The following is a 27,461-nucleotide window of genomic DNA, read 5'->3' as shown; positions in this document are numbered from 1 at the left end:
TTATGGATATCTTTAAGAAATGGCTTTCTTCTTGCCACTCTTCCATAAAGGCCAGATTTGTGCAATATATGACTGATTGTTGTCCTATGGACAGAGTCTCCCACCTCAGCTGTAGATCTCTGCAGTTCATCCAGAGTGATCATGGGCCTCTTGGCTGCATCTCTGATCAGTCTTCTCCTTGTATGAGCTGAAAGTTTAGAGGGACGGCCAGGTCTTGGTAGATTTGCAGTGGTCTGATACTCCTTCCATTTCAATATTATCGCTTGCACAGTGCTCCTTGGGATGTTTAAAGCTTGGGAAATATTTTTGTATTCAAATCCGGCTTTAAACTTCTTCACAACAGTATCTCGGACCTGCCTGGTGTGTTCCTTGTTCTTCATGATGCTCTCTGCGCTTTTAACGGACCTCTGAGACTATCACAGTGCAGGTGCATTTTTACGGAGACTTGATTACACACAGGTGGATTGTATTTATCATCATTAGTCATTTAGGTCAACATTGGATCATTCAGAGATCCTCACTGAACTTCTGGAGAGTTTGCTGCACTGAAAGTAAAGGGGCTGAATAATTTTGCACGCCCAATTTTTCAGTTTTTCATTTGGTTAAAAAAGTTTGAAATATCCAATAAATGTCGTTCCACTTCATGATTGTGTCCCACTTGTTGATTCTTCACAAAAAATACAGTTTTATATCTTTATGTTTGAAGCCTGAAATGTGGCAAAAGGTCGCAAAGTTCAAGGGGGCCGAATACTTTCGCAAGGCACTGTACATGGCTAAAAGATAAGGAATATAATATCTATTGTTTACAGGAAAATCATTAAGGGGGGGGGGGGGGGAATATACTTCTCCATGGGCAAAGAAACTCAAAAGGGGTGATGATATTAATTAACAATAATTTTTATCCGAATGTGCAAATTGTCCAAACAAGTCCGCAAGGTAGATGGATTATTTTAAATATGTTATTGGACCATAAACAGATTTGACACAATCTATATGTTCCAAATAATGATGATCCACACTTCTTTGAAAATACACTACCGTTCAAAAGTTTGGGGTCATTTAGAGATGTCCTTGTTTTTGAAAGTTTTTTTTTTTTCATTAAATGAACATCAAATCTGAAATACAGTGTAGACATTGTTAATGTTATAAATGCTATAAACGGCAGATTTTTATGAAATATCTACATAGGATTACAGAAGCCCATTGATCATTAGAAAACCCTTTTGCAGTTATGTTAGCACAGCTGAAAACTGTTGTTCTGATTACAGAAGCAATAAAACTGGCCTTCTTTAGACTAGTTGAGTATCTGGAGCATCAGTATTCATGGGTCCGATTACAGGCTCAAAATGGCCAGAAACAAAGCACTGTCTTCTGAAACTCATCAGTCTATTATTTTTCTAAGAAATTAAGGCTATTCCATGCGAGAAATTGCCGAGGAGCTGAAGATCTTGTACAACTCTGTGTACTACTCCCTTTACAGAACAGCGCAAACTGCCTCTAACCAGAATAAAAAGAGAAGTGCACAACTGAGCAAGAGGTGCACAACTGAGCAAGAGGACAAGTACATTAGAGTGTCTAGTTTGATTAACAGATGCCTCAGAAGTCCTCAATTGGCAGCTTCATTAAATAGTGCCCACAAAACACCCGTCTCCACTGTTTACGTTAAGAGGCGACTATGGGATGCTGGCGTTCTAGGCAGAGTTCCTCTGTCCAGTGTCTGTGTTCTTTGCCCATCTTAATCTTTTCTTTTTATTGGCCAGTCTGAGATGTGGCTTTTCTTTGCAACTCTGCCTAGAAGGCCAGCCTCCCGGAGTCGCCTCTTCACTGTTGACGTTGAGACAGGTTAAATGATTTTTATTTTTTTATTTCACCTTTATTTAACCAGGTAGGCAAGTTGAGAACAAGTTCTCATTTACAATTGCGACCTGGCCAAGATAAAGCAAAGCAGTTCAACACATACAACAACACAGAGTTACACATGGAGTAAAACAAACATACAGTCAATAATACAGTAGAAACAAGTCTATATATGATGTGAGCACATGAGGTGAGATAAGGGAGGTAAAGGCAAAAAAAGCCATGGTGGCGAAGTAAATACAATATAGCAAGTAAAACACTGGAATGGTAGATTTGCAGTGGAAGAATGTGCAAAGTAGAAATAAAAATAATGTGGTGCAAAGGAGCAAAATAAATAAATAAAATAAATACAGTAGGGAAAGAGGTAGTTGTTTGGGCTAAATTATAGATGGGCTATGTACAGGTGCAGTAATCTGTGAGCTGCTCTGACAGCTAGTGCTTAAAGCTAGTGAGGAAGATAAGTGTTTCCAGTTTCAGATATTTTTGTAGTTCGTTCCAGTCATTGGCAGCAGAGAACTGGAAGGAGAGGCGGCCAAAGAAAGAATTGGTTTTGGGGGTTACCAGAGAGATATACAGTGGGGCAAAAAAGTATTTAGTCAGCCACCAATTGTGCAAGTTCTCCCACTTAAAAAGATGAGAGGCCTGTAATTTTCATCATAGGTACACTTCAACTATGACAGACAAAATGAGAAAAAAAATCCAGAAAATCACATTGTAGGATTTTTTATGAATTTATTTGCAAATTATGGTGGAAAATAAGTCTTTGGTCACCTACAAACAAGCAAGATGTTTGGCTCTCACAGACCTGTAACTTCTTCTTTAAGAGGCTCCTCTGTCCTCCACGTGTTACCTGTATTAATGGCACCTGTTTGAACTTGTTATCAGTATAAAAGACACCTGTCCACAACCTCAAACAGTCACACTCCAAACTCCACTATGGCCAAGACCAAAGAGCTGTCAAAGGACACCAGAAACAAAATTGTAGACCTGCACCAGGCTGGGAAGACTGAATCTGCAATAGGTAAGCAGCTTGGTTTGAAGAAATCAACTGTGAGAGCAATTATTAGGAAATGGAAGACATACAAGACCACTGATAACCCTCCCTTGATCTGGGGCTCCACGCAAGATCTCACCCCGTGGGGTCAAAATGATCACAAGAACCACACGGGGGGACCTAGTGAATGACCTGCAGAGAGCTGGGACCAAAGTAACAAATCCTGCAGTGCCAGACGTGTCCCCCTGCTTAAGCCAGTACATGTCCAGGCCCGTCTGAAGTTTGCTAGAGAGCATTTGGATGATCCAGAAGAAGATTGGGAGAATGTAATGTGGTCAGATGAAACCAAAATATAACTTTTTGGTAAAAACTCTTCGTGTTTGGAGGACAAAGAATGCTGAGTTGCATCCAAAGAACACCATACCTACTGTGAAGCATGGGGGTGGAAACATCATGCTTTGGGGCTGTTTTTCTGCAAAGGGACCAGGATGACTGATCCGTGTAAAGGAAAGAATGAATGGGGCCATGTATCGTGAGATTTTGAGTGAAAACCTCCTTCCATCAGCAAGGGCATTGAAGATGAAACGTGGCTGGGTCTTTCAGCATGACAATGATCCCAAACACACCGCCCGGGCAACGAAGGAGTGGCTTCGTAAGAAGCATTTCAAGGTCCTGGAGTGGCCTAGCCAGTCTCCAGATCTCAACCCCATAGAAAATCTTTGGAGGGAGTTGAAAGTCCGTGTTGCCCAGCAACAGCCCCAAAACATCACTGCTCTAGAGGAGATCTGCATGGAGGAATGGGCCAAAATACCAGCAACAGCGTGTGAAAACCTTGTGAAGACTTACAGAAAATGTTTGACCTCTGTCATTGCCAATGAAGGGTATATAACAAAGTATTGAGATAAACTTTTGTTATTGACCAAATACTCATTTTCCACCATAATTTGCAAATAAATTCATTAAAAATCCTACAATGTGATATTCTGTACCCTGAATTCTATATAAATCACAGAGTGTCACCAGCAAAGCATACCTCACACCATCACACCTCCTCCTCCATGCTTCACGGTGGGAACCACATGTGGTGTTCATCCGTTCACCTACTTTGTGCCTCATAAAGACACGGCGGTTGGAACCAGAAATCTCATATTTGTACTCATCAGACCAAAGGACAGATTTCCACCGGTCTAATGTCCTTTGTCTGTGTTTATTGGCCAGGCAAGTCTCTTATTATTGGTGTCCTTTACTAGTAGTTTCTTTGCAGCAATTTGACCATGAAGGCCTGAATCGTTCAGTCTCATCTGAACAGTTGATGCTGATGTGTCTGATACTTGAACTATCTGGAAGCATTTATTTGGACTTCAATTTTTGAGGCTGTTGAATCAGCCTCATTGCATAAAAATGTTTTTTTTTATGCTAGTGGTTTCATTAATTTGGGATCTATCGCATCCCACAACTGTCCCAGACTAGGACAGTTTGGAATATTTCTTTCTCGCACAGAATAGGTCAATTTTTGTACTATGGGGGATAGTAGATTGACATAGGCAAATGCTTTTGCTGTTGATGGTGTTGGAGTCATGCGTGACCACCAGTCGTGGGTGAACAGGGAGTACAGGAGGGTCTAAGCACACACCCGAGGGGCCCCCGAGGGTCCGCGTGGCGGAGGTCTTGTACCAACCCTCATTACCTGTGCCGGCCCGTCAGGATGTCAAGGATCCAGTAACAGAGGGAGGTGTTCAGAGATGAGCTTGGAGGAGACTATGGTGTTGAATGCTGAGCTGTAGTCTATGAACAGCATTCTCACAGTTATTTCCCCTGTTGTCCAGGTGGGAGCAAGCAGTGTGAAGTTCAATTGAGATTGCATCATCTGTGGATCTGTTGAGGCGATATGAAAATTGGGGTGGGTCCAGGGTGTCTGGGATGATGTTGGAGTTCTTGGGAACAGGGACAATGGTAGTCAGCTGGAAACATGTTAGGAGGAGATTGAAAATGTCTGTGAAGACACTTGCCATCTGGTCTGCGCATGCTTTGTGAAGGCACCGTGGTATTCCGTCTGCGAGTGTTGGTCTGTTTAAAGGTTTCTCACATAGTCCATGGAGAGTGAGATCACACGGTCATCTGGAACAGGGGCTTTCACGCAAGACTCAGTGATGTTTTCCTCGAAGTGAGCAGAGAAGGCATTTAGCTCGTTTGGGAGTTCTGTATCACTGGGCAGCTCACTGCTGGGTTTCCCTTTGTAATCTGTTATCGTCTGCAAGCCCTGCTACATACGACGAGCGTCTGAGCCGGTGTAATAGGATTCCACCTTTCTCCTATATTTTCCTTTTGCATGTTTGATGTCTCATCGGAGGTCATAGTGGGCTTTCTTGTATGCTTCCATGTCTGCGTCCTGTTCTTTGTAAGCGGTAGCTCAAGCCTTTATCTCAGTGCGGATAGTGCCTGTAATCCATGGTTCTTGGTTTGGATGCATTCATATAGTCACTGAGGGGACATCGTCGCTAACGATGAAATAGCAGACTGCACAAAATAATTTCAGACTATATTATTTATTTCGTAGGTTACAAATAGCTTATTTCAGCAAACAAATAAAGAAGCTTATATTCCAAAAACTGCATATGGCGTCGCAAACACATTTACTAACCACACACTTTATAAAAAAGTAACAGAGAAAATGGACACTTCAAAATTTGTAATACACCGGTGTCATTTTAGGGTAACTTATTGTATACTGAACAAAAATACAAACACAACATGTAAAGTGCTGTCACATGTTTCATGACCTGGAATAAAAGATCCCTGAAATTGTGATGGGACAATAAAAATCCACTCTAAAATGTGCAGTTTTGTCACACGACACAATGCCACAGATGTCTCAAGTTGAGGGAGCTTGTGATTGGCATGCTGACTGCAGGAATGTCCACCGGAGCTGTTTCCAGAGAATTGAATGTTAATTTCTCTACCATATGCTGCCTCCAGCGTCATTTTGGAAAATGTGTCAGTATGTCCAACTGGCATCAACCACAGACCACTTGTAACCATGCCAGCCCAGGACCTCCACATCTTCACCTGCAGGATTGTCTGAGACAAGTCACCCAGACAGCTGATGAAACTGAAGTGCATTTCTGTCTGTAATAAAGCCTTTTTGTGAGGAAAACTCATTCTGATTGGCTGAGCCAGGCTCCCTCAATTAGGGCCTGATGAATGTATTTAAATGAACTGATTTCCTTCTATGAACTGTAACTGAAATGAACTGTCATTGACATTGTTGCATTTATATTTTTGTTCAGTATACATAAAGAAAACCGATATGAAAATACCCTCAAATAAAAGGTGACATTCTGTACTGTCGCCTCATATTTCTATAGCCAAATGAAATGTTTTTGCTTCACTGTCCAAATAAATAGGTATAGGAGTGTACATTTACATTTCACTATTGTTTTACTTTCTCCAAGCAGTTAGTTAGTCCTAAGTGTTTACATTTAGAACAAAATGCAAAGTGCCCTCAAAGGCACACATGGTTGGCTTTATCTGCTGATCAGTTTGTATTGCACACATTAACCTATCTTTCTTTGCATTCCATTACTGACACAAAGTTTAAAGCTCAGTTCGTCTTGCGGACGCTGACTTTTTTGCAGGTGTTCTCCGTGCAGCGCTCCATGATGAGTTCAGGACTGGGCCGAGGGGGGATGAAGGGAGCCCCTTTCTTCAGCTCGCCCCCTGGACTAGAGCCTGCTGGCTTTGGGATGTTGTCTGAAAGTCAATCGGTAGAAAACTGTGAAGGCCTTATTTTAGAAACGGTCATTGAAATTGGTAAAAGGTTAAACAATGAAATTATGAGAACTATAACAGTTGGACAATGGATGCAGATACTCCAAATGTTTGAATTCCCATCAGATATTGATTGAATTATAGCACACACAACATTGTACTGGCAGAGACAAATAATTAAAGGGGTCTGAACTGGCTGATTTCGCCTCGGTTTTCCACCCTCCTCGTTAATAAATGCAACTGAAAAGACAAGATTTGCATCTTGGAGGTGTGCTTTGATGTGGGTGTGTTTCTTGTGGGATTTTTCTCACATGGGAAGCATTCGTACATTCACTCTGGCAAAACTTCAACACAGTTAGTCACTCACCTGTCTATAATGTGAAAACAGTCTGCTAGGGAGAGTTAAGAGGTCAGAGTGATGTTCTCTCATTTGTGTCAAGAGGTAGCTAGCAAGCTAGCCAACTGTAGCCAAGCTAGCCAACTCTAGCTCGCTGAAGCCAGTGTGCGACTGCGGCAGAATTTGTTTGATGTTGGATATCTCTATTGGGCTAACTTCATCACGGTCAGTGTGCTTTCCGAGCAGGTTCAGAGAGAGAATTTATGAATGATCAACCACGTGTTAAGCTGAAACTACATGGAGAGACGCCCGTCAACAGCATGACATTTGTGTTTGACAGTAGGGAGTGTCAATTCACATACGCTGTGTAGTGCATGCCAACTTAATTGCCATGAAAATCCATAATAAACAGTTGTATTTATGTTCGCTATGGAGCTGTGGGAATGGCTGTTGGGTGTTCCTTTTGACTCACCTTAGAGGTCCTACGGGAGACACCATACCTGCCTGGGCTAAACAAAATGCGAAGAGAGTTGTAGCTAATAAACCCAAACAGACGGAAGTTGCTTTTATTTCAGCGCATTTCATTTGTTAACTGCTCATAAAACACTCGCCAAAATAGTTTTTTAATCTCTTTTTGGTAATGTAAGTGTCGAGATGCTGCGTTAAATCCCCGACCAGGAGTTAGCGTTCTTATACGGTAATGTGGGTCTACTGGGGTAGGGATGAAAAAGTCTGCGATTTGCATCCATTCAAATTAGCCCACATTTGCCTTGTTCAATCTCGTTAATTCTCTTAAACTAAATACCGTGACTGTAGCTGGGAATGTTGTTTGAAATGTCCGATACAACATCAGTTGGCTGATATCATTAACCTACTGCATGCCCCTTAAAAAATAAATACATGCTGTGTGCAGGGTATGCTATTACCATGCTAACACTCATTAAGACATACTGGCAGCATAGCTAGCCATCTCAAGCAATCGCTGGTTGAAGTAACATTTTAGTGTAATGGAATTGACTGGTGACTATGATATGAATATTCATCACAACATTTTGACTGCATCTATAAAAAAATATATATTTTAAAAATTATTAAAACGATTGTATCGTTGTTGCTTGAATTCAGGTGTTGAACTGTTAGATTGGTGCGTACCCCAGTCCCGGATGAGTACTGTCCCTTTATAGACGTAACAGAAAACCAATGTATTCCATTAAACCCATTTCAGTCATTACCGGAGTCTTTGAAAGGTCATTACAAACATTTTCGCGGTTGTAAATGTTAACATAAAAAACAAATGGCACAAGTGAGAGTAGGAAAGAGTAACAAGAGTAAAATGAAAGCAATAAATCCAGTGAAATTTAAGTGACACGTGAAATTTGCACCCCTCAAACACAGGAAATTGTTATCAGAAAAGGAGAAATCCTCAGGTGATCGGGGCAAGCGCATTGCTGCTTTTATGGAGACGGCAATGTACAGCTTTGCTCTCTGATTGAAAGCCTTTACTGTGGGAGCAAGTCATAGCCAATACTACCCCACCGGAGACCTGGCTTCAAATAGTATCTGTATTCTTTCAAACTCTTAGCAGTGTTTGCTTGAGCTCAATCAATCTATCAAATGTATTTTATAAAGCCCTTTTTACTTCAGCAGTTGTCACTGCTGCTTTACAGCTGAGCTGTAAAGGAGTGCCTGGAGCTGAGCTTGCCTGGAGTGCTACATAAACAGGGTTTGAACTTTTGGTACTATTTCATTGGTTCCATTCTGCATTTCAGGCAAGCTCAATAAAGCTTTGAAAGAAAACAAATACAGCAATATTTGAACCCAGGTCTGCTCCAATAGGATTTCATACAGTATAAAAATGTCTGCCTGCATCAAAATGATGTACCTCCGTTTTCCTTCTCCTGCAGGGGAGACTGTGTGGCGTCATTAGAGGTCTTCCTGGGCTGATTGGGCCAGTCGCCTTTCTGCAGCAGGAAGCGGCGACTGTTCCTGCGGTACGTGTTCTGGCTGATGCCCTTGCGCCCTTTACCGTGAATACTCTGGGCATTGCGGATTGTAGACCTGAAAGCCAAGAGGAGATGGGCCAGTCGTTGAAAGAGGAAAAGAGAAGTTAAAACAAACCATTAAAAAAGTACCAATATTTTATTTAACCATTATTTTGACAGGGATTCAATTCCAAGACCAAATTCTCTTTGCCAGATGAGCCCTGTTTAGCACAATACATATAAAAATACAATATACACATTAAACTACGCATCCACATAAACTTTGATATACACAACAATACATGAGAAGCAAAAAACAATCATAAAAAACAGACAGTCTTCAGTAAAAAGATCTGAAATGCCTTAGCGGTACCAATTCCTCCAATTTTAAAGTATATTAGAGATCATTCCACACGTAAGGTGCAAGAAAACAGGTCGCAGTTGTAGGTCGCAATTGTAAATGAGAACTTGTTCTCAACTTGCCTACCTGGTTAAATAAAGGTAAAATAAAAAAAAATAAATAAATAAAAAACTAAAAGCAGATCTACCCAAAGTGGAAATCAAAGGTATCTCCAGAGTTAGCCATCCCTCAGACCGGATCTGGTAGCTCATACGTCCTTGGGGGATACGTTTTTTTTGGGGGGGACACTTTATTTATATTTTTGACTTTTACTTTCACATTCCTAAAGAAAATATGTACTTTTTTACTTCCATACATTTTCACTGACATCCAAAAGTACCCGTTACATTTCGAACGCTAAGGCAGGACAGCAATGTGGTCCAATTCATTCACCTATCAATATAACGCATCATCCCTACTGCCTCTGATCTGGCAGACTCACTAAATACAAACAATGTGTTTGTAAATTATGTCTGAGTGTGGGAGTGTGCCCTTGTCTGTCCGTATATATATTTTTTAGTTCTGGCTTGCTTAATAAGGAATTTTATGTAGAATGTTGTCACAGATCCCTCCAGAACTGTGTCATTACGCACATCTGGTCCCAATTCCCACTGATTGTAATTGTATAGATGTGCTCTTTGTTTCACTGTCAATTATTGTTCCAAAGTCCGTTGATGCGTGTGAGTACCTGTGCTGTGTGTTTTGGCTTTACGTGCCATTGTGGATCGCGCAGATGATTACGGGTCTCGTCCCATGAGTTAATCATTGTGCACATGTGTTATTTATGCTCTTTTGTTTTGGGTTTCTACCCTGTGTTTTGTTACGTGTTTGTTTGGTCTTCGTCACCGTGCCTTTATCCGGCACACTGTAAAAAAAAATATTACGCATTCCTGCACCTGTCTCCCGATCCTTCATGCCAACGTGACAAATGTACATTTACTCAAGTATGACAATTGAGTACTTTAATTTTAAACCAGATGCATTTAGACTTTTATTCAAGTAGTAATTTACTGGGAGACGTTTACTTGAGTCCTTACATACCTTACTTCAAATTAATAATGCAGTAAGGTATGGCGGAAGTTGATGCAGGAGGGCTTTATAAACAAAAAGAGTGCAATGCATCAATCTATGAGACTTCAAAGAGGGCCAGCCTACTTCCTGATACAGAATGCAGTGATGTGTACTGAACCTATCGCCCGTAAAAAAGGGTAGTGCGCTGTGATAACACAATAATTACTTCAATACAATAAGAAGCCCATTTGAATTCTTAATTTCTTAACTCAGTTAAGACAAGGTACGAAAGACAAGGTCTTTGTCGGAGTTTCTATGCTTTTATAACTTTGTCTTTATCCATAGAGGATGTCATCCAAAATAAATGTCCAGACGTTTGTAGGCCTACCGTCTGGGTGGTGGTATCTGTCTTCTAATCACGTTCTCCTCCATCTCCTTCTTCTCTCCAGTTTTGTGGAGAAACATAGAGGGGAAGTGTCCTGTCTCCTCTCCTTTCCTATCCAAGATGATACACCCAACAAGCACTTAGACAAACTGTGTGTGTGTGTGGCTATATGATACAACAGTAGCAAATATGTAAGCTACTACTGATCCACACAGCTGCCTGCCTGTGGTCCGAACTTATTACAGAGATGAATAGAGAGCAGGAAAGAGTACAGAATCAGCCTACATACCTGACCACCCACCATCCATCCAGCAGCTTGTGAATGACCTCAATAGTTTCTCCAGTCTCAAGAGTTAGCTCATCATCTTGTGCTGCCTTGTAGGCTTGGGTGGTGATATAGAGTTCTCCTGTGGGGACAAACACACATTGGAATTATGAGCTCAAACTCAAAGCACTTTTGTACCACCTAGAGCAGTGGATCCCAATCCTTGCAAAAAACAACTTCCAGCTGCGTACACCCTCTAGCACCAGAGTCAGCGCACTCTCAAATGTGTTTTTTTACATCATTGTAAGCCTGCCACACACACACTATACCATATGTTTAATAAATGTAAGAATGAGTGTGAGACTGTCACTTCCCATGAGGCAGGTGGTGACAAAGAGCTCTTATAGGACCAGAGCACAAATAATAATATATATTTTTCTCTTTATTTAACCATCTTACATATAAAACCTTATTTGTTCATTGAAAATTGTGAATAACTCACCGCAGGTTAATGAGAAGGGTGTGCTTGAAAGGATGCACATAACTCTGTAATGTTGGGTTGTATTGGAGAGTCTCAGTCCTAAATCATTTTCCACACAGTCTGTGGCTGTACTTAATTTTCATGCTAGTGAGGGCTGGGAATCCACTCTCACATAGGTACGTGGTTGCAAAGGGGCAAAGGGCATCAGTGTCTTAACAGCGTGATTTGCCAAGGCAGGATCCTCTGAGCGCAGCAAATCTGGCAATGGCTTCTGATTAAATTACATTTTCATAGAACTGCTTGTTGCAATTTCGATGAGGCTCTCTTGTTCAGATATCGATAAGTGGACTGGAGGCAGGGCAGGAAAGGGATAAAGAATCCAGTTGTTTGTGTTAATCATAGCCTCAATTTTGTGCCGCACATTGAATATAGTTGCGGAGAGTCAGGCAAGAAAAATCACCCAGATAGGCCAGTTGTGTGAGAAATTAGTTATCATGCAAGAGGTCAGACAAGTCAAAATGATGGTCAGTAAAGATAACTTTAAGCTCATCTCTCTATTTAAAAAAACATGTCAATTCTTTGCCCCTTGATAACCAGCGCATTTCTGCATGTTATAAAAGTGTTACATGGTCGCTGCCCCTATCATTGCATAGCGCAGAAAATACATTAGAGTTCAGGGGGCTTGCTTTAACAAAGTTCAACATTTTCACTGTAGTGTCCAAAATGTATTTAAAGCTGTCAGGCATTCCCTTGGCAGCAAGAGCCTCTGGCAGTGTACCCAAGTGGCATCGGGAGCAACTGCTTGTGTGACAGGTTAAAGGAAATATTCAGCCTGTTGTTATTATATTACTACATTATACTAATACATAAAAAGTATTAGTAAGTTCATAGTATGTGAGGATCTTAAAACATCTAAGGTTAAAAAGATGCATTCAGTATTAGTTGATAGAGATTGATAACATTCATATATTGTGTTAAAGTTAAAATCTGTTAAGCTGATAAAGGGTACGAATTGTGAGTAAATGTGTAAACATTATATTGATTACTTTATTTTGTGGTGCCTAAAAGTGTTAATCTGTGATCTACGAAATGCTCTTAATCTATGAGCCGGAGATCGATTGCTCTGGTCTCCAGCCATATTCCTGGGGAAATCGCTGACTTTTCTCATTGAACTAAAAGTTGAATTGAGAAAACACCGTATCATTCTCGTGATTAGTTCTCCCCTGTTTTCAGGTGTTCAATGTTATAACTCGCTAACATGTCAAGAGTGTTTAAGGTGTGTCTTAGTAACATCTTGAGGAAGTTAGAGTTAAGTTTGCAGAGAGTAATATGAGCCCTGCTCGGTTGTAGCGAAGAATAGCATCGTACTGAGAGTAGCTGCCATTTTATGTCGAATGTGAATGAACATGTGCGTTGTTAATAAGATATTTTGCTGTGTTATTTGTATAATGGTTTTTCTGTTGTTTTGTAATCTGTTACTTTTGTAAAAATTGAACTAAAAGTTGAATTGAGAAAACAACGCCGTATCACTCTCGTGATTATTTCTCCCCTGTTTTCAGGGGCGTAACACTTGCACGCGCGGTACCACTCCACTATGTCTCCCTGTTATGGCTTTTACGCCATCAGTACAGATACCAACACGAGCAGCAGCTACAGAGAGTAAGAGTTAATGTGATTGGATGTTAATTATTTGACTAGGCTACCTGTATTTGACAATGTGTTGTTATTTTGCTGAACACTAGATGGTTTCGTTTTATTTTTGGCAGTGAAAGGAGGCTAATCAGGTGAGAAAGAAAAACTCTCACAAATGTAGAGCACCGTTGGAAAATAAAATGGACTGTTTGAAAATGTGAAGATATAAAAAGGAAAATAATGTGAATCACATTTTTATTTGGCGTACCCCCAACGGCATTGCTTGGAATACCTGACCTAGAGGAAAGGCTTCACTAGCTTCTCAAAGTTTGTTTAGAATTAGGTTAATATTATACAGACAGCCAACACAAAACCTAACAAACACATCACCTGTGACCTCACTGAAAATAGTGTCACATAGATATTAGATACAAATATAAATCAAAAATGTTGATTGGTCGCCACTAGCCTCCCTTGCTCTTATTTTAGTTAGAGCCCTAGCAGGTGGTGAGACTTGCCTGCATAGTTGGGATCAGCGTCTTCAGGCTCCTCTGGTCCATCAAGGGGCTCCAGGTAAGAGGCGGGCACCCAGCCACGCTTGATATCACACTGGCAGAACCACCAACCTGCCATGGTAGAGGGGTCAAAGGTCAAGTGAGCACTAAGCACAGAAACCATGTCCATGTTCAGTAGGGCATGCAATGGTAAACACTTAAAAATAAAAATGTGTTTCCTATTGGGTAGGAGGTACTCCCTCCCTGTGTCAGTCGGTTGTCTTTTGTTTCGTGCCTACTAAACACGACCCAGAAGGAGCAGCAGTAGATTCATCAGGAATACCTGAGGGATAACTAGGGGCTTTTCTCAGTAGGATTTGCTCAACTCCTCGGTCCTGTCGCCTCTTTTTGAAAAAGGTCAAAGGTAATCGAAGAGAGGCGGCGAGGAGACGGAACTTGGCCGAAAATGCGCTTGTATGAAATTGGACTCCTTCTCCACTCGCTCGTCATCAGGCAAACTACACTTACAGGGGTGGACCCCAAAATAATCATGTAAAGTAATAAAAACGAATTAAGTTAGTTGTGCAACACATTTTATAGATAAAACGATAAGTAGTGTAGTATGATCTAAAATAAGGACGCGTGACAATGAGGTTCTAGCTCCAGCCTGTTTATTAACCTAACCCTTGCATGTCCTACATAGGTACGGATACCCCCAAGGGACATCCTACCACATCTTCCCCTCTCCCATGAACAAGAACTCAACATGCATAACCCCTGAAGCATAACTGAAATGCAATTTGGAAACCAGTATTATTCTCTAACATGATACTTCCCATCCCGAAACAGTATGAAAGCATTAAATCACACAGTATGAACATTAACTTAGGTACAGTCTCTTTTTGCTGGGTATGGTCCCCAACAGTATGTTTTCTCTTCACGTAACAGTCTTTCAGCCACTCTGGTGGCTTCACATTCCTTTTTGGGCGCGCTTGTGGCTCTGTGAGCATTCTCTCTCCTTCACCCTCTTTTTGTGCATTTTCTGTGGCCTCAGTCTGTGTGGCTGGTAGATCTGGAAGAGCTCTGAGGTGTGTTTTGTTCCTTCGTACCTCTTCTGAGCCTGTGTCCACCACATAGGAGCGTGGGGCATCCGCTTTCCTCAGCACTATTGCTGGTGTCTTTGAGTTTGTAATCCACACACGTTGACCTTCGGTCAGCTCGGGCATCTCCTTAGCACGGTGTCTCCGATTAAAGTCTCCAGTTTGCGTTTGTTTCAGCCGTTTGTCCCTCTCAGCGAAGGCCTTCCTGTTAGGCCATCAGAGTTTAAGCTGAGCCGGCGAGACAATCAATGGGGAACGCAGCCTCCTGCCCATCAGGAGCTCGGCAGGCGACGGCCCATGATGCAGTGGTGTAACTGTAAGCTAACAGAGCCCTGTATGGATCCTTGTTCTTTTTCAGCAGCTCTCTCTGCCTCACCATTACTCTGTGCATGGTAGGGGCTACTGGTCACATGTATGAAGTCATAATCTGCGGCAAAAGCAGAAAAGGAGCTCGCAGAGAACTGGGGAGCGTTATCTGTAACCAGGACCTCAGCGACCCCTTGCCTGGAAAAAATGTACTTTAATCCATTGATAACACCAGCTGATGTGGTTATGGGTGTCTTTGCTATTTCAATGTATCTTGAGTAGTAATCTACCACTAGCAGATAAGTGTCATTTTTCCAATAGAACATATCCGCTCCTACCTTTTGCCATGGCCGTTTTGGCAGCTCCGTTGCCATCATTGGCTCCGGATGACAAGGTTGACATTTTGTACAGACCTCACACTGGGCCACTAGCTTTGCAATCTGAGAACTCAGACCAAGCCACCACACTGACTGTTGAGCCCTCAGTCTGCATTTGGTTATCCCCATGTGTCCATCATGCACTCTGTCTAGCATTTCTGGTTGTAGAGTCTCTGGGATAACTCTCCGTTGTCCTTTCATGAGAAGGTCTCCATTACAGTGGAAATCACTTTGGTGCACCCAATAGGGCTTCAGCAGTTGAGGCAGTTCCTCCTGCCTGGGCCATCCCTTTTTGCACTGCAGCACTATCTGTTGGCAGATGTGGTCTTGTTGTTGCTCCTCTGCAATCTGCTGCAGTTTGGTCTGAGATGCAGGTAGACTGTCCCTTATTGCATTAATGGACACCTGTACCTCACCCTCTAGACATTGCTCCTCCTCTGATAATGGACGTTTAATTGGGGCCCTGGAGAGTGCATCTGCTGTGATCAGTGCCTTCCCTGGCACATACACCATCTTGTAGGTGAACCTCAGTAATCTGAGGCGGAAGCGTAGAACTCTGGGAGGCAAGTCGTCCAGTGCTTTTGTCCCTAACAGAGCCAACAGTGGTTTGTGGTCAGTCTCTGCTGTAAACTGCAGGCCAATAAGGTATTGGCTGAGCTTTTCACATGCCCATGTGATAGCCAACGCCTCCTTCTCCACTTGAGCATATATTTTCTCTGTGTCGGATAAGCTTCGGGAGATGTATGCGATTGGACGCCACTCCATGTTGTCCTGCATCTGTGTGAGGACCGCCCCTATAGCCCAAAGGATGATGCATCTGCTGATACTTTTGTGTTAGCGTGGGGACAAGCGTGAGGCCAGATCTCCTTTAATATTGTCAAACGCTATCTGTTGCATGTGACCCTATGACCAGGCATTCTCTTTGGCTAGTAAGTCTCTCAAGAGGTTTGGTTGTATCTGAGAACTGTGGGAGGAACTTACCCCACATATGTGGCCATGCCTAAGAAGGTCCTGACTTCAGCCACATTCTGGGGTCTGGGCATATCTGTGATGGCGCTGATCTTCTCTGGGTCCGGCTCTATTCCAGCTGCACTGATTTTGTGCCCCAAGAACAAGACCTCTGATTGTGCAAAAGTGCATTTTTCATTGAGTGTCAGGCCAGTCTCCTGGAGTCGGGTCAGAACTGCTGGGAGTCTTACATCATGTTCTGCTCTGTCCCTTCCGCACACAAGCACATCGTCCGCGTGGACTATGACGCCACTCAGCCCATCCAACAGCTGGGAAATGCGTCTTTGGAAATGCTCAGGACCGGAAGTGATTCCAAATGGCAAAACAGTAACGGCCAAACGGTGTTATAAATGTTGTGAGCGCCCTACTTTCTGATGACAGCAGTATCTGCCAGAAACCTGAGTGGGCATCCAGCTTTGTGAAGACTTGAGAGCCATCAAACTGAGCCAGTGACTGCTCCATTGATGGTAAGATGTGTCTCTCTCTGCAGAATGCCTCATTCAATTTAGTCATGTCCACACAAATCCTTATTTCCCCATTGGCTTTTGGGACCACCACCATCCCTGCACACCAGTCTGTGGGACTCTCTATTTTAGACACTGCCCCAATTTCTTCCATCCTCCCCAACTCTTCCTTTACTCTGGCCAATAAAGGGATAGGCACCCGGCGGGGGGGTGGAAAGGGCATAGTCACCTTCTATCCTTCCTAGACCAGAAAACACTTTTGGGAATTTCTTTTTGAAAACCTCACCTGGGTCTTCCAGTTCGCTCACTCTTTCAATGAGTTGCAATGGTTCAATTGCTGGCAGCCCCAGCAACAGTCTGGCTAGAGAGTCAATGACAAAGACAGGCTGGATGGCACTTTTGTCTTTACTCTCCAGTTTGATCACCAAGTGCCCTACCACTGGTAAAATGTTATTACTGGGCCCGTACAGTTTTTTGTTTGTAGAGAGCAAAGGGCCATCTCTGCTATAGCTATACAGCCTAGTTGGGATAGCTGTCACTGCTGCCCCAGTGTCTAGTTTAAATGACACAACCTCCCCATTGAGTTTAATGTCTGAATGCCAGCCAGCATTGTTTTCCTTTACTTCTCCCAGAAAGATGCTGTCCTGCTGTACCTCCTCTGAAACATCATGCATTTGCTTTAATCGACAGATAGCTGAAAAGTGTCCTCTCCTGTGACATTACCTGCATTCCCGCATCCTTTGCTGGGCAATCTTTCCATCTGTGGAAAGGGGATTTTCCACATTTGCGACAAACACTTGAACTAGCTACTGGTGCTGTCTGTTTTTGTTCTGTGTTTCCCTCCGTTTTTTTTATAGCTCTGTATGAAAATGCATGTATTTCCTCACTCTCTTCGTTCTGCAAGGAGCTGCTGTTGCGCAGTATCGTCTGCTGTCTTTTTACTGTCTCACTCTGCCTAACCTGGTTTACAGCTTGGGACACGGTAAACTGGGAATCCAACTAACTTTTCAGAAACTGATATATTTCTTATTCCGACTACAATCCGATCTCGGATCAGCTCTTCCCTGAGCGCGCCAAACTGACAATGTTCTGCTAGTTTGTGAACAGCTGTGATAAAACTGTTGGTGGTTTCACCCTGCTCCTGTTTGCGCATATTTAACCTAGCTCTCTCAAAAATAATGTTGTCTCCCTACAAAATGCGTTTCAAAACAGTCTTTAACGGCACTGTAGTTAAGTTTCTCTTCCTCGGTCAACGTTGAAGCATTTAATATATCCTCGGCTTCATCACCCATTGAGTAGATCAGTGTATTAACTTGAAATGCCCAATTTTTCACGTTTAAGCCTGATACTACCCTGTACCTTTCAAAGCGCCTGATCCATTTCGGCCAGTTTTGAATGTCCATACAAACAAAATTCTCTGGGGGACTAATGCGAAATCCGTCAGCACTAGCCACTGGCCTGTCCATGTTTGCGCCAGAGCCCGTTGAACTTGGAGTCGCAAACCCTGAAATCCTGCCAGCTTCTTCCTCTTGCAACATGTTGCTTAGCAGTAACTTAGTCCTTGCTCGTTAGCTAGCAAAATAATGATATGTTCTGTTTTATCTCCACTGTGCCCTCCCTGCTTTGAAACAGCCTGAATGTATGATTTATTTGGTACATCCTTCACGTTTATGTGAATTTTAAAACCACTTCTGACCCCATGTAGTACGATCTAAAATAAGGACGCGCAACAACGAGGTTCTAGCTCCAGCCTGTTTATTAACCTAACCCTTGCATGTCCTACATAGGTACGGATAACCCCAAGGGACATCCTACTACAAATATAATATTGTTTTTAAACGTGTGCATGCTTTTCTCTTCTGACAAATTAAAAACCGATTGAAAACTATTCCGCAAAGGAATCAGGTAGGATTCACATGACTATCCTCAATGAAAGGTGGCTATCGAGGAGGGGAGGACACTAACAAATTGACATCTCCTGGATCACTTGACCACTTATCAGTTTCCGGGTCACGGAGAAGAGAAGGTGGAGGACAGACTTTTTCCCAAATGAGAAAATGTTGCATCCGGTTCACATTGTCACATGCACACTTTTGTGCCTATTATTTAATGGAAAATGTCAATTGTTCATGCTTGGTGTTGCCATCTAGTGTACACACTAGTGAATACACCACCCTGATATTAGAGCAACTGTATTTTAAGATGGCGTCTGTTCTGACTGGGACCAATCACTTGTTCAGTGATGTTGGGTCTTATTGTCACTCACCATTTGGGCTTTTCTCCACAATCTCCACTAAGTCTCCAGTAAGAAGGTTGATCTCATACTTGGAGGTCTTGCTGTAGTCAGAGATCACCCTGTAGCTTTCCAATATGATGGGGCCAGAGATTTCTGGTCAGATGACAAAAATGACAATGACAATCTGCAGTAGACCTATAAATTAATTATGTGTAGCCATAGATTCTTGAAGAATATAACTTATAAAGGCCTCATAAGCTTAGTTCAACTGACGTACCCCATCAGAACCCAAAATATAAGCTTGTTTTACTCCGGTCCTTGTATCCATAGCTCTGTATAAATTTCAGAGTGGTTACATCTCTATAGCCCTATACCTCAGCTTTTTACTGAAACAGGGGCTTTGTTATTGCTTCAGCTGCTGATTGCCACTTTAAATCACTATGGTAGATCTCTTTATAACAGGACTATAGCCCACATTCCCTCACAAGTTTGGCTGGAAAAGTGTTTCTATTAGTGGGTTTATAAAAGGGTAAAGACTAAGACGGGTCTTACCAGAAGTGTTGCCTCTGGCCTTGTCCGTGGACATCACGATGGCCTCATTTCTTTTGAATCTACAAGGGAAACATGGAGAACTCACTCATTATTCTACACTGAGTGGACAAAACATCTTTCCATGACATAGACTGACCAGGTGAAAGCCATGATCCCTTAGTAGTTGCCAAGCGCACTGGTTTGAGTGTGTCAAGAGCTGCAATGCTGCTTGGTTTTTCTTTTCACACTCAACAGTTTCTTGTGTGTCTCAAGAATGGTCCACGACCCAAAGGACATCCAGGCAACTTGACACAACTGTGGAAGGCATGGTAGTCAACATGGGCCAGCATCCCTGTGGAACACTTTGGACACCTTGTAGAGTCCATGCTCTGACAAATTGAGGCTGTTCTGACGGCAAAAGAGGGTGCAACTCAATATTAGGAAGGTGTTTCTAATGTTTTGTAAACTCAGTGTATATCAATCCAGAAACACAAAGGCTGAGTTTCACTCCCTCGTTCATTTTCATTCAAGGATCTGATGCAACAGGGTAGGTGTAAGCAATAACGCCACCTAGTTATCACCATATTGCTTTTCCCCCATCCAGTCCTATCAGATCTAGGAAGGGGAGTGAATGGGAGGAGAGGGAACATCTTCCTGGAACGTCTTCTTGGAATGAAACAAGCTGCATTCTGATTCATTACCCTTCTCCAGAAGTGTGCACACTGTCCTCTTCCCCCAAATGCATTTAACCCACCTTAAAGGGCTATTTACACCCTACGGAGACGGACCCAATGGACTTGGCTCAGTGTTGCAATGTAATTTTTCATCACAAAAGGGCCAGATCCTTGTAGTGTGGTCCAACATTCGATGTACTCCCGTGCCACATGAAAATTGTAACATGCCATATCATGTTACCAAAAGGTGCCAGTTTGTCTAAAATAAGAATACACCCAGCGCACACACCCGTGTAGATCTACGTAGGTTAAATGTGTGGAAACCTTAAAGTCGATTGATGAGATGGCACGTCACACAGTGATGTAATTTTAAATAGCTCCCTGTATGTTTATGCTTGAGACTTAAGCCATACCCACACCGGCTGCGCGCGTGCGCTATTGTGTGCAAATATATATTTTTCCCCCACACCAAATGCGATCACAACACACAGGTTAATATATCAAAAACTCTGAACCAATGATATTAACTTGGGGACAGGTCAAAAAGATTTAACATTTATGGTAATTTAGCTAGCTAGCTTGCAGTTGCTAGCTAATTTGTCATATTTAGTTAGCTTGCTGTCTCTAGTCAATCGTTTCTAGTCACCTGCCCTCCTTCCAGGCTTTTTCTTCTTTGGATTTTATATGACGATTGGCATAACTTTCATAGTATTACCATAACAACGACTTTCCTCAGTTCGTCTTTCAATCACCCATGTGGGTGTAACCAATGAGATGGCAAGTGGGTATTTGCTTCTATAAACCAATGAGGAGATGGGTGAGGCAGGACCTGCAGCGCGTTCTGCGCCACAAATAGAAGCAACTTCTATTTTAGTGCCTGGCCAACGCAGACGTGCGAGCGAGCAGTGTGGGTGCAATGATTGAATAACATGTATGTGTGCATTTATTTTGCAACGCGAGCGGTGTGGTCAGCATGTTACTGCTTCTTGTAATGGCTGGATCTCAATACCCTCTTTCGGCTGATATGAAGGTTGAACCTGTTCCATAATATGGGGTTAGTGAAAGCTATGTTTTTTCTACACATGAGAGGATCTGGACAAGAAAAACGGTCACAAAATTCTCTGTAAAACCCCGAACCATGTTAGCTTATATATGTTAGCTTAGTAGATGTTGTGATCTAAGGGCTTAGACCTACAGCATTGGATTGGTGCATACATGGCTGGAGGGAGTTTACACCATGTTCCTCACACCAGTCCATTCCCTTTAAATCCATGTAGGGGAGTCTACGAGTGCACACTTCAGGAGAAGGGTAAAGAGTCATAATGTAGCCACAGTCTTTACAGATTAGTAGGGAGACATTGTGTAACGGGTGTTGTCGTCTGATGAGGACGAATCGGACCAAAGCGCAGCGTGGTAAGGGTTCATGACTTTTATTGAACTGAACACTAGAACAAAACAACAAACTGAATAAAAGAAACTGAAACAGTCCTGTCAGGTACAGAACTACCCACCACCAAAGGACCAAGCAGCGTGGTATGGAGGTGCAGAGGGTTCAGGACTCCTGGACATGGGAGGAGATACTGGACGGAAAGGGACCCTGGAGACAGGCTGGGGAATATTGCCGCCCGAAAAAGGAACTGGAGGCAGCTAAAGCTGAGAGGTGGCGATATGAGGCAAGTGATCAAAGCAGGCACGAGAGGCAGCCCCCCAAATGTTTTGCGGGAGGCATACGGGGAGATCAGGCTATAGACCTGAGCCAACTCCCCGTGCTTACCGGAAGCAGCGTGGTACTGGTCAGGCACCGTGTTATGTGGTAAAGCACACAGTGTCTCCATGGAGGGCTCATAGCCCGGTGCGCTACAGTATATGCCAGCCCTCCGCAAGTGCCATGCGAGAGTGGGCATCCAGCCAGGGCGGATTGTGGCAGCTCAGCGTGCTTGGTCTCCGGTGCGCCGTTTCGCCCTGCGCAGGCTCTGCGCACTGTGTCTCAGGTGCGCTGGGACTGTTCAGTTCATCCTATGCATGCGCTCCGCCCGTGCCGGGCTAAAGTGGGCATTGAGCCAAGTTGGCCAGCAACGAGGGTGCCCAGTCCGGGGCCGCAACAACGAGGGTGCCCAGTTAGGGGCCCGCAACAACGAGGGTCCCAAGTCCGGGGCCCGCAACAACGAGTGTCCCCAGTCCGGGGCCCACAACAACGAGGGTCCCCAGTCCGGGGCCCACAACAACGAGGGTCCCCAGTCCGGGGCCCACAACAACGAGGATGCCCAGTCCGGGGCCTGCAACAACCAGGGTTCCCAGTCCGGGGTCGGCGGCGAGGGTCCCCGCACGGGAGGCGCCACCAAAGTGGGCCAAGCAAGGGTGGAGCGGGGTCTGCGTCCCACACCAGAGCCGCCACCGCGGAGAAATGCCCACCCAGACCCTCCCCTATAGGTTCAGGTTTTGCGGCCAGAGTCCGCACCTTTGGGGGGGGGGGTGGATACTGTCACGCCCTGACCTTAGAGAGCTTTTTATGTCTCTATTTTGGTTTGATAAAGGTGTGATTTGGGTGGGCATTCAATGTTCAGTTTTCTATGTTTTGTATTTCTTTGTTTTGGCCGGGTATGGTTCTCAATCAGGGACAGCTGTTTTTTTTGTTTTGTCTAAAATTGGGAACCATACTTAGGTAGCTTTTTCCCACTGGTGTTTTGTGGGTAGTTGTTTTCTGTTTAGTGTTCTGCACCTGACAGGACTGTTTCGGTTTCTTTTATTCATTTTGTTGTTTTGTTCTAGTTTTCAGTTCAATAAAAGTCATGAACACTTACCACGCTGCGTTTTGGTCCGATTCTTCCTCATCAGACGACGACACCCATTACACATTCCTTGTTGTTGTACTTACGGCTGTTGAGCGGGTGGGTTCTCGTCCTCCGGTCGGACCTTGAAGAAGTTGCATACCAGCTGGCAGCGTGATATCTTGGGGGGCAGGTTGATGAGAGAGTGACAGTATTCAGCCAGAGTGCTCTGCCTGGTCTCGGTGCTCTTTTGGCTGTCCAACCATTTTGGCGCTGAGGATAGGAGGGACAGAAAGGAACATTTAAAAAATTGCAGGTCAATTAAAATGGAATATTCAAAATACCACACTACAGTGTTGGATGTAGATGTTATATGTTTATCTCTGAAAAGGTGGAACTTTGAATTGGACAAGGAACTAAATGCATATTGCAGTTTCCTCTTAATGTATCACACTGTCATTAAAGCTACTTGTAAAAATAAATATTTGACCTTTATTTAACTACACAAGTCAGTTAAGAACAAATTCGTATTTTCAATGACAGCCTAGGAACAGTGGGTTAACTGCCTTGTTCAGGGGCAGAATGACAGATTATTATTTATTTTTTTGCCTGTCCACGAGCATTCTCTTGCCTACCCCTTTTGGATTATTAATAAATGTCAAAGACACAAACCATCTGCCTCTCGTGTCTGCATCTGGGTCTTGTCTTGTGCCCTTATACACCTTCCAAATTGGCCAAATCCAGTCAATACATGATATTGTTTAGAGTAAAATCTTCATAGGTATTCTTATTTTCTGGGGAAAATTCTGGTATTGCATAGTACTTTGAGGTTTGTTCACAACTTCTGCTTCCCCATGTTGTATCAACACAAGCTTAAAACCACTTGAGCCCTGTTGAGGGTCCTTGTTGTGTTAGTTCAGTTGTTCACAAACTTTTTACAGTTCCGTACCCCTACAAACATTCAACCTCCAGCTGCGTACCTCCTCTATCATCATGGTCAGGGCACTCTCAAATGTTTTTGCCATCATTATAAGCCTGCCACACACACACACACAATACAATACATTTATTAAACATAAGAATGAGTGTGAGTTTTTGTCACAACCCAGCTCGTGGGAAGTGACAAAAAGCTCTTATAGGACCAGGGCACAAATAATAATAATAATAATAAATCATTTTGCTCTTTATTTAACCATCTTACATATAAAATCTTATTTGTTCATCGAAAATTATGAATAACTCAACACAGGTTAATGAGAAGGGTGTGCTTGAAAGGATGCACATAACTGCAATGTTGGGTTGTATTGGAGAGAGTCTCAGTCTTAAATAATTTTCCACACACAGTCTGTGCCTGTATTTAATTTTCATGCTAGTGAGAGCCGGGTTCCACTCTCACATAGGTACGTGGTTGCAAAGGGGAAAATGGCATCAGTTTCTTAACAGCGTGATTTGCCAAGGCAGGATCCTCTGAGCGCAGCCCAATCCAGAAATCTGGCAGTTGATTTTGATAAAATTTTCACAGAACCGCTTGTTGCAATTTCGATGAGGCTTTCTTGTTCAGATATTGGTAAGTGAACTGGAGGCAGGGCATGAAAGGGATAAAGAATCCAGTTGTTTGTGTCATCTATTTTGGGAAAGTTCCTGTGTATTTGCGTATCCAACTCACTCAGGTTCTTCGCTATATCACATTTGACTTGGTCCATAAGCTCGAGTTAATTTGCACACAAAAAAATCATACAATGATGGAAAGACCTGTGTGTTGTCCTTGTTAATGCAGACAGAGTACAGCTCCAACTTCTTAATCATAGCCTCAATTTTGTGCTGCACATTGAATATAGTTGCGGAGAGTCCCTGTAATCCTAGATTCAGATCATCCAGGGAAGAAAAAACATCACCCAGATTGGCCAGTGGTGTGAGAAACTAGTCATCGTGCAAGTGGTCAGACAAGTGAAAATTATGGTCAGTAAAGAACTTCAAGCTCGTCTCTCAATTTCAAAAAACGTGTCAATACTTTGCCCCTTGATAACCAACACATTTCTGTATGTTATGAAAGCATTACATGGTCGCTGCCCATATCATTGGATACTACAGAAAAGACATGAGAGTTCAGGGGCCTTGCTTTAACGAAGTTAACCATTTTCACTGTAGTGTCCAAAATGTCTTTCAAGCTGTCGGGCATTCCCTTGGCAGCAAGAGCCTCTCGAATGCTGCAGTGTACCCAAGTGGCGTCGGGAGCAACTGCTTGCACACACGTTACCACCCCACTATGTCTCCCTGTCATGGCTTTTGCACCATCAGTACAGATACCACCATGAGCAGCAGCTACGTTTGGCTACATACGGACCATTAGTGGAATTCCCGTGAGAGAGTAATGGTTAATGTGATTGGATGTTAATTATTTGACTAGGCTACCTGTATTTGACATTGTGTTCTTATTTCGCTGAACAGTATATGGTGTCATTAATTTTGGCAGTGAAAGCAGGCTAAACTCACCCAAATGTATAGCCCCATTGGAAAATATAAAGGGACTGTTTGAAAATATGAAGATTTTTATTTTATTTATTTAAATTCAAATGTGAATGACATTTCTATTTGGCGTACCCCCAAAGGTATTCTCCAGTTTTGGGAATAACTGTGTTAGTTAATTTAGCTTTCATACTAAATAATCACTAGTGGTCACAGCCTTTGGATTAAAAATAGGCTGCCTTTAGTGAGAACTAAAAGTGCAAACTGTTTAACAAAAAGCAAAAGTGCAAAATATGTAATACACATACAGAATCCCTACCAATCAGCTTTTAACTGTACAGTACAACAATTGAAGTTTTTAATATACTATATAACTATTTAGACTGCATAAGAATAAGATGCACTGTGATTTAAAGAATATATTTTAGATAAACAATTTATGCTTAAATTCAATTCTAGAAAAGAAAAACATATTGAATAAGGTTATTTTCAAAAAATATTAAAACGCGACAGGATGCTATGGTTTACTGATTAGCATTTATACAAAAAAAGAGAAGTACATTTGTCACATCTGGATAGCAGCTGCAGGTGTTTCCTTATGCGAAGCATTGACTGACAACAAGCACTACCTAGTCTGTTCACCCAAGTGCACACAACACCTACATTCTAGGATACTAGAATTACAACATCACTGCTATAGTAAATTATCAAGAGATCAATACTTTCTTTATCCATGATTTTCCATCTAGGTGCTCAATGTGGTGCACAGCAACCATTTGTGCCAGAACGCTAACCACACAACAGTTATCATTGTGGAGAGGTAAGCCATAGAGCAGGTACATGTCCTTACCTGGTAATGCAGGGATGATCCTGTCTTTCTTATCGATGTCACCAGCCTCAATTGGGAACATCTCCATTAGGGATTTCTATAACCCAGACACATTATCAACTAACTGCAGATCAGTGGGGGTAGTAGGGAGGCTGCTATTCATCTTGAATTTCTATATCCCCGGCAGACAGGCACCATATCAACTGACTGCAGATCAGTGGGGCTAATAGTATGGGGCTAATTTCACAGCCTTTATCTATTTAACAAGCTTTCAGTTATTGAGGTAGCAATGAAATCCCTTCGCCTGCTATTTTCATACAGACAAACACTACACATACACAGTTGTCCAACCTTTCAACTTTCTGCCTCCAGGCTATTAAATTATGTGAGCAGAGACTCACATGAAATGTGTAGATCTCCGGATACCCTCTATAGATCAACTTCTCAGACAGGTTGTTCCATTTCACCATCAGCATGTAGACCTTTGAGAAAGTAGTCAAAAAGATAAGTGAAGAACCATCAAGTCCTCTACAGCTATTTTGCAGAATAAAAATGGTATGAAAGCAATGTAATGTTAACTAATAATCCTGGTCATTAAAGTTTTCTAAGCAATTGTCTTTACTATTAAGAAGAGACTCGGGCTAATAAACACTGAATAGAGAATCTCCATTGAGCATGACTAGGCTTAATCTATGTCTGGGAAAACAACCTCATGCATTAACCTCCACTGAACCATTTGGTATTTTGGTCAACAATGATCAAACTCAAACTCACATAGTGCTGACTGGGGAAGAAGCGTTTCTCAAAGCCCAGAAACTCCACATGCCTGACATAGATTTCCTCCATTGTAAGATGCAGAAGAGTAATGATCAAGTCCACAAATGTGCCGAGTGAAAAGTGAAAAGGGAAGAGCTTTTATAGCAACAGTGTGCACTCAGAAAGCAGCCAGCCCCTGTAGTAGGAGGTCCCCAACAGATACCTTGGGTTCCTCACGTAGCTATCACTTGTCATTTAATGAGAAATAGAAATAACTTTGGTTGCATATAGATCCTTTCAATTGCATCATCCATGAGTTCATTGGGTCAATTCATAATTT

The 27,461-nt window shown here is 42.7% G+C and overlaps 1 protein-coding gene across 2 annotated transcripts; it reads right to left on the bottom strand.

Annotated features, from left to right (window-relative positions):
• Nucleotides 1–5,381: 5,381 nt before the first annotated feature.
• p47phox (neutrophil cytosolic factor 1-like) lies at nt 5,382–27,249 on the bottom strand. 2 transcript variants are annotated; one of them, NM_001124230.2, is given in 11 exon segments: nt 5,385–6,601; nt 8,839–9,014; nt 10,738–10,845; nt 11,024–11,141; nt 13,631–13,738; nt 19,128–19,250; nt 19,650–19,708; nt 23,178–23,343; nt 26,387–26,462; nt 26,767–26,847; nt 27,140–27,249. In NM_001124230.2, coding segments are annotated over 11 exon segments (1,236 nt in total). In that variant the 5' UTR covers nt 27,212–27,249; the 3' UTR covers nt 5,385–6,452.
• Between the last annotated feature and the right edge of the window lie 212 nt (nt 27,250–27,461).

This window comes from Oncorhynchus mykiss, chromosome 12, assembly GCF_057628025.1.
Source record: "Oncorhynchus mykiss isolate SJ-2025 chromosome 12, ASM5762802v1, whole genome shotgun sequence".
NCBI lineage: Eukaryota > Metazoa > Chordata > Actinopteri > Salmoniformes > Salmonidae > Oncorhynchus > Oncorhynchus mykiss.
Note: the sequence above shows the minus strand (reverse complement) of the source record. Positions and strands in the feature narration are given on the sequence as shown.

What these genes read in the sequence shown, in the direction of transcription:
- p47phox (XM_090191353.1), bottom strand. Translation starts at nt 17,645, where the DNA reads ATGTGGAAAATCCCCTTTCCACAGATGGAAAGATTGCCCAGCAAAGGA. An exon ending in CAAAGGATGCGGGAATGCAG is followed by an intron (nt 13,739 to 17,584) that starts GTAATGTCACAG and finishes CTACCATGGCAG; the next exon opens with GTTGGTGGTTCTGCCAGTGT. An exon ending in GCAGGAGAAGGAAAACGGAG is followed by an intron (nt 6,602 to 8,838) that starts GTACATCATTTT and finishes ATTGACTTTCAG; the next exon opens with ACAACATCCCAAAGCCAGCA.